Genomic DNA, 20,320 nt, shown 5'->3' on the forward strand with positions numbered 1-20,320 from the left:
TATTCGTTCCCCACCCTCAGGCTCATACAAGCTAATAAGCCTGATGTAGTCCTTCTCGACCACCAGACCAAAACGATATTTGTCGTGGAGTTTTCAGCTCCTGGCGAGACGAATATCGTCAGAAAAGAGGAGGAAAAACGGATAAAATATCGAGATTTTCTCTTCGAACTCCTCAGACTCTATCCAGATCACTCTGTCAATATGGTCGTTCTGATTGTTGGAGTCCTTGGTGGAATGATGTCTTCTCTACTCTCGAATCTCAAAATCATACCGGCTTGCCGCACTAAGGCAGAAATCTTAGCCGCACAGATGCAGAAGGCTGTCATTCTTGGCTCACTGCGTTTGCTCAGGGCACATGATTCTCGGACCCAATGATCACTTACCCCACGGTGTGGGGAGTGGTCATTGGTTGATTATGCTGGCGCGCCCTCCCGAATGTATCGGGGCTTCGGGGGATGGGGCCTGACCAGCGCACACTACGGTGAAAAAAAAAATAATAATACTGTATAATTTGTGTGTTAACAAAAAATAAAAATAACTTTGCACCAAAAACTTTGAAAATTATTTCACTCTTCGAAAAAATTGACCGTGGTTAATACCACAGCTGTGTAATTCGTAATATTACAGGCTTTTGAAATGAACCGTCGTATACAGGATGTCTATTCATCGTTTTAGTAATTTCTTTTCGTACCCTTAAAAAAAGGGGAAAAAATAAAACTTGACTCAGATGGCCATGACGTTGAATCTAGATGTATTTTTCAATGTTAAACAACTTTTTTTCATGGGTACTTTACTCTTCTCTCAAAATCAAATATCTGAAGGCTCCTCGTATATTACGTGTATTTTACTGTATTTTGTTAGTGCATGTTTAGTTTTACGGAATGCACAAACTTTGTTATATACAGTACGCACCACATGGTGCGTACTGTATATAACAGAGATTGGGTAGATAAATGTAGGCATTACAGAAGCAACATTTTCAAAAGAAAATCTCTTGTGCGTGATATTGCCAAATTCTAAACTATGACTAAACTAACAAAATATGTATGTATGATTATTATATGCAATCAATAGATATAAACTGATAAGTATAAATGAGCATAATGAATAGATATGAACTGTTAAAAATAAATTAGCCTAATGGATTGAAAATAAACTATATACATAATACGAAACACACAAGGACATATTGGTATTGTAATGTTTTCAGAATTGAGTTAATGCATACAATATTGAGGATTATTATTTTTCATAATTAGATACAACGTAAGATTCAATTCTAATTCGAATTCGATTCAAATTTTTTTAGATATAATTTTTTTTTCTTCTTTTTGGACTCGGTGTACTCATAAACATATATATTTTTTTTAAATTAATTCGTTATCGTCAGTTATGAACTTTACATCGATTTCCTCTCAGAAATTGCATATTTTCCACGCTTGAAATTCATGATATTCATTTCTTAACATAATTTCCTCCCTACAAAAAGCAACAACTGAGAATCAATTTTTTTCAGGCCGCAGACGAACAAGAAATAAAATGCAAGCTAGGCTTCTTTCTTCACATCCCCTTTCCCCCCTGGGATATATTTAGACTCTTCCCTTGGGCCGACGAAATCCTACAAGGTATGCTAGGCTGTGACATGGTCGGATTCCACATCACAGACTACTGTCTCAACTTCGTAGACTGTTGTCAGAGATGTTTGGGCTGTCGAGTCGACAGAAAGAACCTCCTAGTAGAACACGGAGGTCGTACAGTCCGTGTACGTCCTCTGCCAATCGGGATACCTTACGAAAGGTTCAAGGAACTAGCAGAAAAAGCGCCAAGAGTGCTGTCGACAAACCAGAAAATAATACTTGGCGTGGACCGCTTGGACTACACCAAAGGCTTGGTACACAGACTCCGAGCCTTCGAGAAGCTTCTAGAAAACCATCCGGAGCACATCGAGAAGGTGTCTTTGCTGCAAATCTCCGTTCCATCTAGAACCGACGTGAAGGAGTACCAAGACCTCAAGGAGGAGATGGATCAGATGGTTGGGAGAATCAACGGAAAGTTCACCACTCCCAACTGGTCTCCAATACGGTACATCTACGGGTGCGTTAGCCAGGACGAGCTTGCCGCCTTCTACCGAGACGCAGCCGTGGGGTTAGTCACTCCGCTGCGCGATGGAATGAACCTGGTGGCTAAAGAATTTGTCGCGTGTCAGATTAACATACCTCCAGGGGTTCTTATAGTATCCCCTTTCGCCGGAGCTGGAGAAACCATGCATGAAGCTTTGATTTCCAACCCGTATGAAATTGATGATGCCTCTGAGGTAATTCACAGAGCTCTGACGATGCCGGAGGATGAGAGGATTCTCCGGATGAACTACTTGAGGAGAAGGGAGATGTTGAACGATGTTAACTATTGGACGAAGTCATTTCTGTCGGCCATGGGATCGCTGCAAACTCAAGATGACCACGATGATATTGGGTCAATTACGATGCCTGCTGTGACGCTGGATGATTTTGATGAATATTTGTCAAAGTGAGTAAAAATATATTTGATAATTTTAAGAAAGATGCATGGAAAATGAATTTAATAACTTTATTCTGTGAAATTCTCAATGGTTCCGAAGTTTCATTTGAAGCAGTTCCACATACACTAATAAAATACTTTGATTTTGAATGAATGAGTAACTAGTAAATCAGCTTCAGATGATACAAAGAAATAGTTTTTATTCTATATAAAATCTCAATTATCGGAGCCAGCTTTCTTTTTATGATATCGATCTAGATATTCCACGAAGCAGTTTCATCTATATATAAACCCAAAAACTGAACGCTAGTGGACCTTTCAATTTTGTTTAGTCTCAATATTGATTTGACTTCTCATCGATAAACCTACATGACGATTCTTCAAAGTTGTGAGTTAGTTTGTGTGTAATCGTCTTGAATCATCTTTCATCTGTTGGTGTATTAATTGTGAATCTCCAATGCAATAGATCAACAATAGCACTGATTTTCCAGAAAGCTGTAATTCTGAAATTGAAGTTATATAGATAAGAAGGAGTGACGGTCCTAATATAGATACCTGTGGTACTCCACAAAAATTTTTTCAATCACACCACAATCATTTCCATTTTCCAAAGACACACATTGCTTCCTATCGTTCATTGAAATTTTGTAACCATAAAATTGTTTAACTTCTATTACCAATATTAAATAATTCGTTCGACAGAATTTCATGATCACCAGTAGGTATCAAAAGTTTTACAGAGGTCTAATGACAGAAGTCCACATCTGTAGAGGTTAAATCTCTTATAAAAAAAATGTAGCTTTGATAGACAGCATTTTGTCACGATTTTCAATTTTTTGATGACGTCACATATGATTCGTTTCATAACTTGTCATGATCCCTACAAATATTTTCCAGGTATATTGGAAACACCCACAAACTAGCCCTCTTACTAGATTACGATGGTACTCTGGCACCTATTGCACCTCACCCAGATCTCGCTACTATACCAGCAGAAACGAAAAATGTTTTACAAAGGTTGTCAAATGTTTCCGATGTGTACATTGCCATTGTCAGCGGAAGAAACGTGAATAACGTTAAAGAAATGGTAAGCTTATTTTCCATTTACATGTTTGTTGTGCCCTCTATCAAGTACGCCTATGACGGCATGTTATGTGTTGGCCTCAATCTTGATTGATTGATGATAAACCTACTTCATGAAAGTTAATCCGTTTGTCAAGAGTTCTTCATTTCACTGTTTATTTTCCATTTTGTTCATAAAAATATAATATTCTTAGTTATTGGTTCTCACTCAGGAAATATTTCCATCGTTTCGAAAATCTAATTTAATCTCATTATATAATATTGGTCAATATTTGATCATTCAACTGATCCACTGTAATTCGATTTACAAACACTATTATCTAACTCAAGTAAATATGTTGTTCGCTATTTTGTTTCGCCCTTATCATAAAAAATATACGAGTAACCGTTAAATAGTCATCATTGTGATATTGCGGATGAACTCCTAGATCAGAAATAATGATAATGGCATTGATTATGATAATAATAATGATAATACAATATCACACATAATACAATATCGCATGAGCTCATCTTGCATTTGCTTAGATGCATTGCGGTACCCGACAAAATAGTGAGATGCATTGTACAACTGATACAACTTCAGCGAACTCGCTTCACCATAACATCTGATCAAGCAAGAGTCCAAACAGGGTGGGTCACTTTCAGAAGGGGTGTATTTCAGGGTGATTCCCTCAGTCCCCTTCTCTTCTGCATCTCACTATTGCCATTATCAGTTACGCTCAGAAATACTCGAGGGTATAACTGTGGCACCCCCGGAAAACCGGAGCCCAAGGTCACCCATTTGTTTTATATGTATGATCTTAAACTTTATGCCTCTGGAGGATGTGTAATGGTCCATTTCAGAAGAGGACGAAGCAGGAACTACGGAGAGGATGTGCAGCTCGTAGATTGAAGCATCCTACACCATTTCGATGCCGAAGAGACGTATACTTACCTCGGGGAGGAACAACGCCACTGACAAGGGGTAACAGCAGTGAAAAACTCTCTCCGCGGCAAGTATCATCACAAACTTCGGAACTGTCTAGGAAGAACGAAGTTGCTGCAACAAATGTGCTTGCCGTTTCAATCTTACTCTACTAGTTCGGAGTAGTGGAGTGGTCTCTGGAGAAGCTGTATCAACTCAACGTAAAGATCCGAAAAATGATCTCCATAAGAGTTTGCATCCCAAATCGTCAGTTTCAAGGTAGTACTTCTTCCGACAACAGGGAGACCGTAGACCTTCGAATTTGGAGTATCTACATTATCTGCATGACAGGATTTGGAGCATTTCTCTGTAGGGCAAATGCCCGTACAGCTGATGAACTTGGTTCAGTTTTCGACCCTGAATGGGGTGATCACAATTCTGTCACCGAGTTGGATACCTTGAAAGCTCATATGAAAGCTATGGAGATCACCTCACTTCTGCGGCAAAATAAGGATAAACCAATGCGTGGGGTCTTCTTCAATAACATTGAAGAATCTGGCTTATCGAAGCGCCTGACTTTCGCTTTATTCAGTGGGCTGAAGTCGGAAACTGAGGGATTCATTGTGGCCTGCCACGATGGCTTCTCTAACACATCAGTCTACCGCAGTCACGTGGTAAGTATGGAAGCTGCGAAGCGCCATAGATCCTAGTGTCCTTTTTGTCGGCATGTTCAGCATATACGATCTCAACCTATATCCATCGTTATAACCTGGCTCTAGAAGTGCTTCATTACCATCTACGGCATTTTTACGCTCTGGGGGATATGGAATCCGTTGTTGGTAATGAGAAGTGCGGAATTCATTGGAACTGATTCATTCCCCACCCTCAGGCTCATACGAACTGATGAGTTTGAGTTAGTTTTTCTTGAACATTAGAGGAAGACTATATTCGTCGAGGAATTTTGAGCTCTTGCTGACCCAAATATTGTCCGTAAAAAGAAAAAAAGGGATCAAATATCGAGATTTTTTTGTATGTGCTCCACTGTATATGAATCATTTTGCGAGGATACTAAAATTTCTGATACAGTACCAATACAGGAAATTAATCAATAAAAATCGTTAAGAGTCCTATGAAAATAGACCTGAAATAACTTTTCCATAAAAGTTTTTCATATGAGACGGTCTGAGAATGTAACTGTACTGAATGTACTGTTACATTCTGAATGTACTGAATGTAACTGAACAATTAGTTCAACAGAACAGGACATCTAAAAGATAGGGGTGTATAACAGATATCTCAACTACAGGCAATGCAGTATAGGAACATAGAGAGAGCTCATAATGTTTTGAACGAATATGTGTCAGTGGATTCTAGAAAGTAATCAATAGAAAACATTAGAGAGAACATTTTTTTGTAATGGATATCAAGAAAAGATTAGAACACAAACTCAAACTGTCCAAAGGTATTTTTACTAATGGTGAAGATAGGTATGAATTCCACTTTGATTTATATTGTCCTCAGATATAATTTTTAGATAGTATGAATACCAGTGTGCTCCATTGTGGAATTAATTTTTTTTCGACCAATTTGAAGTATTTTGACACATGAACTCTCTCTTCAATATGAGCCAGAATCTCATCTCTAATAGCTGATGTGTGAAAGTAGATGCATTGAATGTGGTACTCGGTGTGTAACCATACCAATGATGAATATATAAATGAGCTGAGAGAATTTTTTTTTTATTTCTTTCCACTTAAATATTCGAAAAGTCAAATATAGAAATATATAAGAATCATTTCAGCCATGTAATGGTTTTGTTGGTGTATGTGCAGGTAGGAATAGAAGGCATTACGTATGCCGGTAATCATGGTCTGGAAATTCTTCACCCAGATGGAACGAAGTTCGTCCACCCAATGCCAACAGAATTCCATAACAAGGTTGGTGAACTAATGAGGCAGCTACAAGAAAAAGTTTGCAGAGACGGAGCATGGGTCGAGAATAAAGGTGCATTGCTCACATTTCACTTCAGGGAAACACCAGTCAATCTCAGGTGAGGATTGTCAACATTACTCTTTTTTACATTATCGAAAAAACTCATTGGGGTTGACGTTAGAAATCCTTCGATATTGTGATGAAATACATTTTTCACAGACCAGCTTTAGAGAGAGAAGCAACATCTATGATCGAAGCAGCCGGATTCAATGCTGCCAAGGCCCATTGCGCAATAGAAGCCAAACCTCCAGTGCAGTGGAATAAGGGTAGAGCATCGATCTACATCCTCAGAACAGCCTTCGGTGTGGACTGGTGTGAGAGGATAAGAATCATATATGTTGGCGATGACGCTACAGACGAAGATGCAATGCAGGTAATGTCAATACCAATATGTGCCGAGATATATTTCGGAATGGTCAACTTGAAGAAATACATCCATTTCAATGCTATTCAAAAGCTCAAAAGAAAATATTGATACTTGTGAGAATAATGAATAGCAGATACTTCTTTGGGTTAGTAATTCAACTTTATCAAAGCAGCAAGACTAAGGTGGAAGAATTACTTTTCATTTTTTCTACAAATAAGCTATCTATCTACCTTTCCTTGAATTTATTTCCATCACACAATAATCTTGTCCCTCCTTCTTATGACTTCTACAGTCATCAATCAACCTTGTTCTTTGTAACTGCTTTTTGTGTAGCAATAAAAACATTTATTATTATTATTATTATTATTATTTCTTTAGGACCTTTGATGGATCTGTTACAGTATAAAAAAACTACTTCAGATATAAATCATCTCTTGATAGACTCCCTAATTGGTAGGTTATATTCATTTGCACCTGTCATCTGTACTAAGAATCCATATATGTGCCCTTAGGCATACATAATACCCCAGGTACTTGGCAAGTTTTACCGCCGAAGTAATCTGTTAAAAATCTGTTCAAATCTATTTTTCCGTCAACCAGTTACTTATCAAATCATACTTGAATATTCCAACAAAGAACTGAAATATCTACAAGTTAGAATACAGCGTATACGTTGTATATATTTCAGTTCAGTAGAAGTTCAACTGGTAACTTCAACTTTCAGTTATATCTTTTGGTAAAGCTTATAAAATTCAACGTTTTTTTTTATTTAGGCCACATCATTCAATAAGCATTCTTTTGTTGTACTAAGCTTATTCAGTGTCTATCTGAGTTGTGAGTAAACTTGTAATTCGATTGAGATGTGATGGACCATTTCAATTTTATTGCAGATGTTGCATACTTCTGGTATGTTCTATTTTCAATAGAGTTAGGATCACTTGTTCACGTCGTATCAACTAGCACAAAAAGTTCGATTTGTTCACTTCAAATTTGACAGCTTTGAGTTTTCCTGAATTACTTTCCCATTCTGATTGCCAGGTATGTTCAATCTCGATGTCTACCATTCATCGGAGGTCATTGGATCGAATAGGTATTTCATCAATCTCGGTTGTACCTGCTGCTTGACGGGCTGCGTTATCAGCTGCTTCATTTCCCGGTTACCAAATGAAGTATACACATATCTATATGAAGTTTGAAAAACAATAGGGAAAGTAAAAAGATGATCATTTCATGGAATATTGAGCAACTTTTTATATTTTCTGAGTTTACGGTGTGAAATTGCGAGATAAAATCGTCTAGCATGATAAAAACAACACATTTTTCATAATGAGAAATACTCTATTTGCTTGGATAAGTATATTAATCAGTATATCTAGGTGTAGTAGAACAATTGATGGAACTCCTTTTTTTATAAAAAAAACACTCGAGTTGTAGAGTGATAGCTTCATATTGTTTCGAAGAATACATATATGAATAAAAAAGGAAATTGCCACTTGAGATTGAGATGAAATCAAATTTTATAAGTAATGAAAATATTTTTGGGCAAGCAGTAGAAACTTTTTTGGGATATATTCAGAAAAAAATATTTACTGGGATTATTATTGTTGGGAGTGAAATGCTTTGATAAACCTATTAATTTTTTTTATCGAATAGTTGGATGCAGAATAATAATAATAATAATAATAATAAATTCTCTTCATTTATACTGGCGGAGTTTAGCTAACGCTACTCTTCCACTCAACCAATCTCAATGTATTCGTAGATAGGATAGATCTAGCTAACTTATATCTTCTATGAAACTGTCACGAAATGAAAATCAAACTTATGTGGGTGTTTCAACTGGAAACAATGAATTGTGTAAGTATAATTGTTTTTCAAAACAGCTAAATCACCTCTAGAACCCGTTTTCTTGATCTCATTCAAGATATACATATTTTGAAATCATCACTTGTTAGACAATCTAAGATAATGAGCAGACCCTTTTTTAGCCAATAACACAAACATAATCTCTGGGTTTCACATGCTGTTATTGTGGTAACATTGAATAACCCAATTCAATTTTGAAGATCACTTTTCATTGATACTACACACAAATGTATTTCAACTGTTTCACAAATATATGTGTTTCACTGTTTTTCAAATGAGTTAACGAAACTTTCGTATTTTATTCATTCGTAACTTTTAATTTTGAGTATGGGGTGAATTTCGAAGATGATGAATTCATTATTTTTGCTATGAATGTTTGCTTCATCAACGATGTTTCTGTGGGGGTCGATAAGGATCTAATACTATACAGTGCGGACGTAAAAAATCGCCCCTTCATGACTTTTGAACGGAACTAGATATCAGTGTCAGACAAAATGTGGGAAAAGAGTTTTCGAGGGAGAAACGTGTGACGTCATTCGTTACCAAAAAAAAACAACATACATAAATACACTTCCACAGTATTTCCATGATTCTGTAAACAAAGTGCAAATGTCATGATTTCAAAAACTACAAATATTACTAACTTAGTTGCAAAAAAGCAGTACCAACCTTCACATTGATACAGTTATTTCAATTCCCAATTGCAGTATTACAAAAATTTTTCGAAATTTATTCCTGTGATTTTTTATCAAGCGAGTTCTTGAAATTGTTCTCGATTTTTTGAATCCGTGGACTGAAAAAAGGTTAGATAACGCTGCCTCGAGGGAAATAACTAGAGATAATTTGCAATACTACAATTTTCATTGAAATTTCGATATTTCAAGAAGTAAATTGGTGTGGGATAAAGATAATCAAAGCCCATATAATGCCATATCACAAAATCCTTGTTTCTTCTCGAAGAAAAAAATTAAAGTGCTCTTTCGGCAACTAATGATGCTACGATTCTACTTTGAAGTAAGTTTTGTCCAACGTTGATATCCTGTCTCGTTCAAAATTAGAACGGGGACTTTTTACGACCGCAGTATCAATTGATGGTAGAAGGTGAAAAACTACACTACAAAAATTAAATTTCTTTCAATACCTCTATTTTTCTATGTGAGATTTGCAACGTTTCAGGCCCTCAAAGGAATGGCGGCCACCTTCAGAGTCACCACCTCGCAAATCACTAAAACATCTGCGGAACGTCGACTTCCTTCGACGGACTCCGTCCTGACCATGTTGAAATGGGTGGAACGGCATCTCAGCCGAAGAAAACCGAGTCTGGATGCTGCTAGTTACCGAAGAAACTCCACCCAGTTAGCGAAGCATGCCATGCAAATGGAGATGTCGATGACTCAGAAAACTTCGCTCTCTCCCGACGTCATTCCCGATACCATTTAGACAGTTCGTAGATTTAGTGGTTTTTGTAAATATTAGAGTAGGCTTGTACTCGTTGTGCTGGGTGTTACTTTTTCAGTAGACGTTCCAGAGGTTGTTTTAATCAATGACTCGAGTACTCGATAAGCAGTGTATTTGCGAATTATCGGTCATATCATGGTTTTCATGAGATCTCTGCAGATAGTTCAAAATAGTTCTCAACAATTACGTCCGTAATAGTATGATCACAGAAATGATTTTTGAACAATGTGATTATGATCGTCATCTTTCTTGAGGGGCATCGAATATACATTTTTTCCATTATTGAAATATTTGGTGGAATATTGAAAATCATGAATATGTATTACATTGGATCTGATGGGAAATACGTACTTTTTTGAATAATGAAAATCTTTATTTTTCCTGATGAAAATAAGAATGTTTCATTTTTGTAACATTATAACAAAAAATAAGCAAATATCTGAAAAAGAAACTATTAGTAATCCAAAATGATGTTGTTCAAAGTACATACCTATTGAAAATATCATTTCAAGAATGCAAAACTGGCCAATTGTTTCGATTCTTTGTGAATATTATAAATTTTCCACAAACTGGAAGATTGGAATTGGAAAGCCTTTATTTTCACTAATGTACTTACCTAAAGCGATAAAAAAGAGGTTTTCCTCCATTTCACCCAAACAGAAAATAAATAAATATTTGACAGTAAAGATAATAAGTGATCAAAACGTTATTTCGAAGGATGTCGTTTCAAAAATGCAAAAAAGACGAGTTATTTCGGTTTCCTAAAATTGGCTTCAAAATGATGCTTTCATAACCGTCATTCGAAAAACGTTTGTTAGTTGAATATACATAATTTTTCATTGAATATTCAGTTATCCCTAAGAACATTTCATATGAGAATATGCGATTAGCTGAAAATCATTTATTGTTTTTGATAGCCTTGCTGTTCAATATTTCTTTTTCCCCTCTCCAAAAGGCCAGAATTTGTTGCGATTACTCATGGTAAAAGTCTGTGGTTCAGGTCGTTCAACGTTGGCCTTTCAATAGATAGGTAAGAGGTTCAAGTCGCAGTGAAGTTCATTTTTCAAATGTTGACATTGCATGGTTATGTATAATATAAAAATAGTAAGAGGTGGTGATGTGAGTGAATAGCATCCCTTTATCTTAATTCATATTGTTAATGATGTCAATATGATGCTTTTCACCATACTCAAAATTTCCGACACATTTTGTATGTAATTCCGAGATGTACCTATGAGTGAGGTTATGTTATAAAATGAGGGACTATCGCCCAAAATATCCTGTTACGAAGACGTCATTCTGATGCTGTCCTTCTTTTTCGAAACTAAAAACAGTTTCACGATGGCACAAAAAAATTTTTACCGGTTAACTCTGAATTACAATTGAGTGCATGATGGAATTGATACACACGGATGCAATTTGCATCCGAGAATGAATTTATATCAGGGAATTGAACCACTACTTAGGACTCTCCAGTTTATTTCTTTTCATATTATGAAATTGAATCACTTTTCCAAATACCTCAAAACAGATGCTTCTTTTTAGTTTTGATTTCTATCCACATGACATTAAATGTCTAGACAAATTAATGTTTGTTTGAAGGTGGTTAACAATGTTTCATGGTGAATTTTGATCAGTTCGGAATTCTATTGTCTAATATAATATAAAATGATTAATCCGAAGACGATTGTGGATTCTAACAATCGGAACGTTGTGAGATAACTTGGCTTGATTTCCATGTTTTATTGTTCAATTTTCGATTGTTGCTTGTATTTTATTGTAATATCATTCCAGAACTTTTTTGCTTAATATAATTTCACTTTCAGCTATTCATTTTAATTTCATTGATTTTTTCAGGGATTTCAAATTATTTTATATCATACTGTTTTGGAAATTATCACAGATATTCAACAAAGTATGAATGACTACAAAATTTGCTGCTGAGTATCAGAATGTTTTCAAAATTATCCAAGTGAGATTGATTGATTGTAATATTGAATGTTTCTTAGAAATTATTTCTCATTAACCGACGCGAAGTCATATAAAAATATCAAATGCAATAGTGACGAATGATATCAACTATAAAAACTCCAATATTTATATACATGTTACGAGTCATGCTCGTATATATATATATATATATATATATATATATATATATATATATATATATATATATATATATGTATCTATATGTATCTTACACCAAATAGGGATTGATGATGATGATGATGAACAGTAACTAAAGTAACTGTTCTATATAAATTAATACAAGTATGTATTGGACATACTTGTATTTTGCGACTTGGAAAAACTGAAATATTACTAGAAATCACCTAATGAATATAATGTGATATTTTTCTACAAATTTATTTTTGTTAAAGTAAGTTATCGTAGAAGAAAAAGTAGATAGTTGGCTAGTTCCACTTCCTCTGACGAATTAGTACTCATTTGCTTGTCTGCCTTTTCAATTGAGTGTCACAATTTCCTCTCGGTGACCAGTACACTTTTCACTGAGAACCACCCTCGGACCCCTCAAACTCTTGCCGCCCCTCCTTCATAACGACTCATATATCAAAATAATATAAAGGATAGTTGAATAACACTTCTTTAGAAAGATCTTTCAATTCAGTACTCAGCACTCTAATACATGGATTTCTTAGTTTTTATTCAATGAAGAATTGTTGAGTCAAACTAAACATGAAAATTTCATCCAATATTCGAACTAACATACAATGTTATAAACTGGGAATTGGAATACCAATCAGAAAAAATATCCCAACTGGTTGTTTTGACGGTTGAAATATGAAAAAAGTAGTTCTTATTATTGCTTGATGAATATTTATACACTATACCGTGTTAGGAATCACACGTTAAAAGGTAAGACCTCGTTAGTCCTTAGCTCGCACAAGTTTCTTAACTTCTGAGAGTTGTCGTTCGTATGGGGGCGGCAGCTGATTAACGGAAAAACAGATTTTAAACAGATTTTAAACAGAAACCTAATAGGTCCTCATGAATGAGACAACACCTTGTTTCTACATAATAGAAATTCTAGGATACAATTGATCTGAGAAACGTTATTTTGGAATTATTTTTATTAATGAAACTCAATAGACATGATACAGTGAGAGTTGGATAATTGACTTAATTTTAGTAGAAGATCCAACGGAGATATCATACTCTGGAATGGAGACCTACATCAATGGTATTAAAAAACCAAGAAATATTATTCACATCATGAAAAAGTACATGTGTGAGTTGTAAATCTCAAGATATTGGTCATAAATCGAGGGCACATCCACATTTATTGAATGAAAATAACACACTCAAATTGAATACCGATGAAACACATCCCACTGTCAAAAAAATATCAGTAGACTTGCCCTCACATGCAATGTCAAAGAGTGTCATCAGTCTACAGCATTTTCAAACCAAGAAACTACTTTGGAATTTATCATTTTCCATAACGTGATAACATATATAGAATGTTCTTCGTAAATGTTAGAAATTAAGTTATTATTCAACACGAACAGCAATAACGGACATTTCTTAAATACTCAGATGTATATTATATGGTCATATACAGAAATAGGTATTCTCCTTAATCTGTTGGAAAAAATCTGTTTCAAATCTGTTTTTCCAGTAATTCAGAAAGATGTTTCGAAGGTTATAAATTAACGAGGAATTTTATTTCGTGAAGCTGTTGAAAATTTTGTGTTTATTCAAAATCATGTAATATTTTCAAGTTCAAATATTAACTTCATTTTGACTTTGCCAATAACCATATGTTGTTTATAGTTAGGAAATTCAAACACAAAATGTATTCAACAATATATCAACCTGTACAAATATAAATTGTTGAATGTGAAAATACTATTAATCTAATATATATTTTCCCACATATACTTTAAATTTTAGGACAAATTTTATGTTTTCAAACTTGATTGAGACCTTATTATGAATTTTCACATCATTGTGATTTGCAGAATTCTATGTAACTGTATTTATAAAACAATTAAATTCTCTTCTCACTTTTACGACATAAGTAATAGAATAATATGCTTTCATACCAAATTGGCAATACATTTTTTTTTGTAATGTTTCAGTCAAATGTAATGTAAGTAAATTTTTATGAAGTCACCTGAAATTTCTGATGAATATTCGTATTTATTTAACTTCAGTATTCATTTCGACAATAGTTCTTGAGAGTAGAAGAAAACAAGTCAAATTTATGGATATGTTATCCAAAAATTTGTTTGAATTCCGAGTCTTCTTCATTTTTCTATTTTCATGTCTTCTGGTCAACACAATATTGTATCAACTTCGACATTTTCATAGATACATTTTTGTTTCCATTTTTATAATTTTCGAAAGAAGTACCAATATATTTCTGTACGATAATTTCATAATAAATCATATCACATATCTTTGGAAATTTCTAAGATTTTTTGACAGAAGATGCAAGCACTGGAAAAAAATCAGCAATTTTCGAATCGCTCCATTTCAAGAATAATATAAAGACTAAATATGTGCCAATATTGAATATTCGAATACTCAAAACACATATCAATTTCAATCAACTAGAAGGAGATGCAAGCGCCCATTTATATATAAAGAAACATTCAACTTTCAAATCAAACCATTTATTGTTATATGATCATCATTTGAGTTGATGCATGAAAGCCTCTAGAATACCTGAATTAACACCCTGTACGTTATTAGAATTTTAAGTGTGATTTTTTCAGACTGAGAATACGTATCGCACATTCAAATATCATCTCAATAATATCGTAATTCAATTTTTATATTTCAAAGAGATCTTCATAATCAGAAAGCTGAAAAAATTATACAGAATTTTTATTTTTGTCGATCTGAAATAAGGCATTTTTTGGTATTACCAGTCGTTTCGTTCAGATAGTGAAATTTTATGTTAATGTTATTGAATAATAATAAATATTTTATTGTCACATATGGCTTTTTTTGTCATCCGTTGATTTACCTGCAAAGTTTCTGAGGTGAAAACATATTGATCTGGAATACAAAATCAGATATTTCTCGTCGAGTTTCAATTTTCTCAAAACTCACTAGATTCATTCAAGAATAATGCAACTTGAATAAATAATTTCAGTAGGACCCTTATGGTTGGTCGTTATATTATTTGAACGTAAATAATGTGTGAACAGAAAACGAAACAAATCAACTATATTCAAGACCAGGTCGATTTTCAACTCAAAAGGGACATTTTCCAACTTCCTCTTTGCCCCCTTCTGGATCACTCATAGAATTTGAATAGAGAAAGTTCTAAGTAAAACAGGTTAAATGCATATTGTTGCAATATTGCAACAACCGATTTCATAGGCTTTTAAATTGTTACTGGCTATTATACGATGCCTTAGCACAGCGTTGCATATCTACAACGATCCAATTCGAAGTATACCGTCGGATATTTCGATTATAAAAGGGAATGTATTTAGGATTTTAGAATTTATACTTCAGTTACCAGTTGACATTTGACGGTTACAGTATAGGTGCAGTAAAGGGAAGAATAATAATAGTGCTTTTGAAGAAAACTTCATAAGAAAATTGTGTTCTTGTGCAATAAGGTATGTACTTTTGATATAATTTCATGAGGAATGTCAAATATAATATATTGATAGTGATAATTGATTATGAATTGTTGTTGCAGAATTGCAACACTGTACATTGAGAGGTAAAACTTTCATAATAAGCATGGATTGGAGAAAACCGCTTACTGACGAAGAATTGGCTGATATTTGGGAGAATTGCTCAGACAGCGAGGATGGCTTGGACTTTTCGGATACAGATAGTGTTGCTGACCCAGATTATGCACCAAGTGAGACAGACATAATAAATGCACTTGTAGATCAAAACGAAGATATTGAAGAAGCATTATCCCAGGAGCCTTCCAATGAGATGAAGGAAGAATTTGTACCAGAAGATCAAAATCAATCTGTCCTGCAGCATTCGGTGGATGAGTCGGTAAAAAAAAGGTTGCAAAAGCGAAAAGTGGTTTGGAGACATCGAAATATTCATTTGAACGATCTGCAATTGGCATTTCATGGGGAAACTGAACTCCCACCTGCAGTTATGGCTTTGGAAACCCCTTATAGTTTCTTCTCTTATTTTTTCAGTGACGATTTTGTAGAAAATATTGTGGAACAGACCAATCTATTCGCTATTCAAACAAATCCGAATAATTCACAACTGTTTACTGTAACAGACATAAAGCAGTTCATGGGTATTTGCTTCTATACTTCAATAGTTCATTTGCCTAGAGTGAGATCTTATTGGAGCAGTGAGATAGGCTATGATCTTGTGAGAAATGTAATGCCTCTGAACAAATTCGAAAAGATCAGATGTTTTATACATTTCAACGATAACTCTAAACATATCCCACGTAATACTCAGGACATGACAGATTACATAAGCTTCGCCCAGTAGTTGATCATCTGAATGAGAAGTTTATCAGCATTCCACTAGAACCTACTCTTTCAGTAGATGAACAAATGTGTGCCACAAAAGTAAGGCATTACATGAAGCAATATATGCCCATGAAACCCCACAAATGGGGTTTCAAATTATTCGTACTTGCTGGTATTTCTGGATTTGCATATCGTTTTGAAGTATATTCAGGTCAAGAAAATTTGGGAAATAGACCTGCTAATGAACCAGATATTGGGGCATCTGTTAATATTGTTGTTCGGTTGTCCCGGGTCATACCTAATATGAAAAACTATAGATTGTATTGTGACAATTATTACACGTCATTAGAACTAATGCTTTATCTTGCAAAAAGAGGTATATTATCTCTTGGAACAATCAGACGTAATCGAATTCCAGATTGTAAATTACCAACAGAAAATGATCTGAAAAAGAAAGAACGTGGCACGTCCGATGAGTACGTAGCCACTATAGAGGATACTGAAGTGTCATCCCTGATATGGAGAGATAACAAATGTGTGGCACTCCTCTCAACATATGCTGGTAAATATCCTATAAAAAGTGTTCAACGATATGATAAGAAGAAAGGGGGAAATGTGAATGTAGAATGCCTTTATGTCATACAATCGACATATGGGTGGAGTGGATCTAATGGATAGTTTCATAGGACGCTACAGGATCAAGTTAAAAAGTAGAAAATGGTACCTACGAATATTCTATCATTTACTTGATTTGTGTATGGTGAACGCATGGCTACTATATAAGCGAGTCTTGACTTCACACGGAAAACAGAAAGCAATATTACCACAGTCGAAATTCAGAAGCTAAGTGGCAAATTGTTTGTGTGTGGCTGTATCTAAAAATACCACCACACGAGGTAGACCAAGTCATAGTCTGGAAGAAAATATTGAAGCTAAACGGCACAAAGGCAATGCACAACATATTCTTCCAAAAGATGTACGAACTGATCAAGTTGGACACTGGCCAATCCATGCAGAGAAAAGAACCAGGTGTAAATTTCCAAGCTGCAAGGGGTATACTGACGTAATTTGTGAAAAGTGTGGTGTTGTTCTTTGTTTCAATAAAAAAAATAATTGTTTCAGACAATTTCACCATTGAGAAACTTTTATGAATTTGTGTACAATGTTGCATTTCTGCAACAACGACAAATGTTGAAAACATTAAAAAAATATGCAAATAGAATTTTTTTCCTTATTTTTCCCTTGTTTCTTTGATCATTTCATAACGAAAAATATTTTTTTTAATCGTAAATAAAAAATCATGCATTTAAGGGTTAAAAAGGTAATTTTATGAGGAAATCAAACATGTGACTATGCATGCACTATGTGACTTTTTATTTTGGCGCCCTCCTGTGGGAAAACTGTTATGTAATTAAAATTATGGTATTTCATTTGAAACCTATTATGTACATATCAAAAATGGAAAACCGTGTTTGATGATGCTTGAACTCTTCTCCATTAGGTACCTGCAATATATAACTATGTCTCGAAACATTACCTGACATTTGGAAACATTTCTGGATTTACTTATTGTTTTTTCCGTAAGAGGGCTCTAAAACCACTTTTCTGAAAAAGTTTCGCACCCAGTACTCAATTTCCGTATTCGAATTCTAAGAGTGATCACCAAAGAGCGGGAAAGGTGGTACGATAGTAGAGGTTATGCTAGAGTAATGTCCCTCATGAATTGATATTTTGCTCAACCAAGTTATTTGGATGATTTTTTATCTGGTATGTTTTTGATGCTGCACACACTCCATAAAATACTTATAATAATGTAACAGGTGATATTTTATAGATATTTCAATTTTTAGTAGATGCCATCTATGGGATCGGTAGAAAACTATATCCTTGAATATGTAAGATAAACGAGACTCCCACAGATGGCGCTGAGAATGAAGGTTTCCATCCTGAATTAGGCAAATTCGCAGCCAATCATATTCGACAGGAATTTGAAAAATTCCTCAAAATTGAACAGAACTAAATTCGAATAACATACATTTAATAAAATAATAATTGTCAATTTTAGTTATTTCCAAACAGTTATTTCATTAATTTTGACTACTTTATCATTTCTGTAGCTTCTAATTCGGAACCAATAATTGAAAATCGGATTTGAACATGAAAATCGCAAAAAAATTCAAATTTCAAATTTTCGATGTCTAAGTAACTTTTTCAAATAACTTGTTTCGGTGTCTCCAATGCGAAATATCGAGAATTGTCCCAATTTGCGTGATCACAGTAGGCTGGATTCAAAGCTGTCACTAGTGTCACTCGTATTGAGGTCTACGCCTGTACTGAAACTCAAAAATCTGCTTTCAAAAATCACTTGAATACAGTGTCACACTGTATATCTGATCAACTTGTTGATGGCTCCAATATTGTGAATATTGTGAAATAGAGAGCAAGATATGCTTTGGTTTTTCATATCCAATTGGCCACAAATGACTACGGTCAGTGAGGCTGTATGACTGAGCTATCAGCTTGGTTTGCTAGGCTCAATTTTGGATGTATGTACTTGTGATGTACCGTTTGGAACCTTTGGTGTAGTAAATTACTGACGTTTTTTCACAACACCAAACCATTATTTCAACACGTGTTTCGATCACCAAGTGATCTTCAAGATTTTCCTCTTGAAGATGATTACCAGGATGATCAAGAGGAAGATCTTGAAGATGATCACCGAGTGATCATCTACAAGATCACCAAGTGATCATCAACAAGATCTTCCTCTTGAAAATGATCATTTGGTGATCGAATCACGAGTTGAGGTGTTAAAATAACGGTTTGGTATTGGGAAAAAACTCGAGTAATATTGGATTTATGTGTTTATAATTCTGACACTCTCAATGACGTTCTTTTAGGTAATTTTGAAACAAAATTGAAATCAAATGTGAAATATCTGAGTCTCTAGCACCTGTAGCATGAATATACAGCGAGTACAATTGAAATTGATATTATATTACAGTAAAAACATAAGAGTTCTGATGGAATTCAATCACGTGGACGTGAAGTTTCACGTCCACGATTGTGAAAAGCAATATACAAAAAAAATTAAAAAACTACACCGTACGATTTGATCTCCACAAACTTCAGTTGGAAAATATATCACATGTGATTAACTTGACAAAGCTACTGTGCTAGCAAAACATGTTGTGATATATTTTTCAAATGAAGTTTGTGGAGATCAAATCGTGAGGTGTAGTTTTTTAAATTACTATGGATCTTCATCAAGTAACAGCCGAATCAATCAGAAAAAAACGTAATGGACATTGACATCCCCAAAGGAAGGTCTATCGAAGAATATATTCGTCTCACTTCTTGGTGAACCATGATGGCAGGAATAACTCATGTACTTCCCCGAATTACATTCAGGTCATAATGGCTACCTTCCCAACTCATATCGCAGTCAAAAATAGTGGTATACATGTACCTTGAGTAATGGCTTATTTTGTAGGGTTTTTAATTTGGAGCTTTTTCGGGTGATTGTTACAGTATATGTCCAATGGAATATCCATATGAGTCTGATGAACAAGAATCCATTTCTCACTATCAGCCTGATATTAGGATGTATTGTGTCCTTTCCAAAGTGAAAACATTTTTCGAAAACAGATACAAAATGAATAACAATACTAGTAAATGTCGTTCCTC

The 20,320-nt window shown here is 34.7% G+C and overlaps 1 protein-coding gene across 7 annotated transcripts in view; it reads left to right on the forward strand.

Annotated features, from left to right (window-relative positions):
* Positions 1 to 20,320, forward strand: part of Tps1 (Trehalose-6-phosphate synthase 1) — a 74,312-nt gene that overhangs the window by 50,412 nt on the left and 3,580 nt on the right. For 5 of the 7 annotated variants that reach the window (XM_023165045.2, XM_074181522.1, XM_023165049.2 and 2 more), the window contains 4 exons: positions 1,517 to 2,526; positions 3,415 to 3,604; positions 6,340 to 6,557; positions 6,659 to 6,872. In XM_023165045.2, the coding sequence (XP_023020813.1) occupies positions 1,517 to 2,526; positions 3,415 to 3,604; positions 6,340 to 6,557; positions 6,659 to 6,872 (1,632 nt within the window). Of the gene's footprint in view, positions 1 to 1,516; positions 2,527 to 3,414; positions 3,605 to 6,339; positions 6,558 to 6,658; positions 6,873 to 9,908; positions 12,130 to 20,320 lie in introns of those variants that run through there. The other 2 variants (XM_074181523.1, XM_023165048.2) reach the window with 1 other exon arrangement.

This window comes from Leptinotarsa decemlineata, unplaced genomic scaffold (genome assembly GCF_025532065.1).
Source record: "Leptinotarsa decemlineata unplaced genomic scaffold, Ldec_3_MD MMD2_tig00026314_RagTag_RagTag, whole genome shotgun sequence".
NCBI lineage: Eukaryota > Metazoa > Arthropoda > Insecta > Coleoptera > Chrysomelidae > Leptinotarsa > Leptinotarsa decemlineata.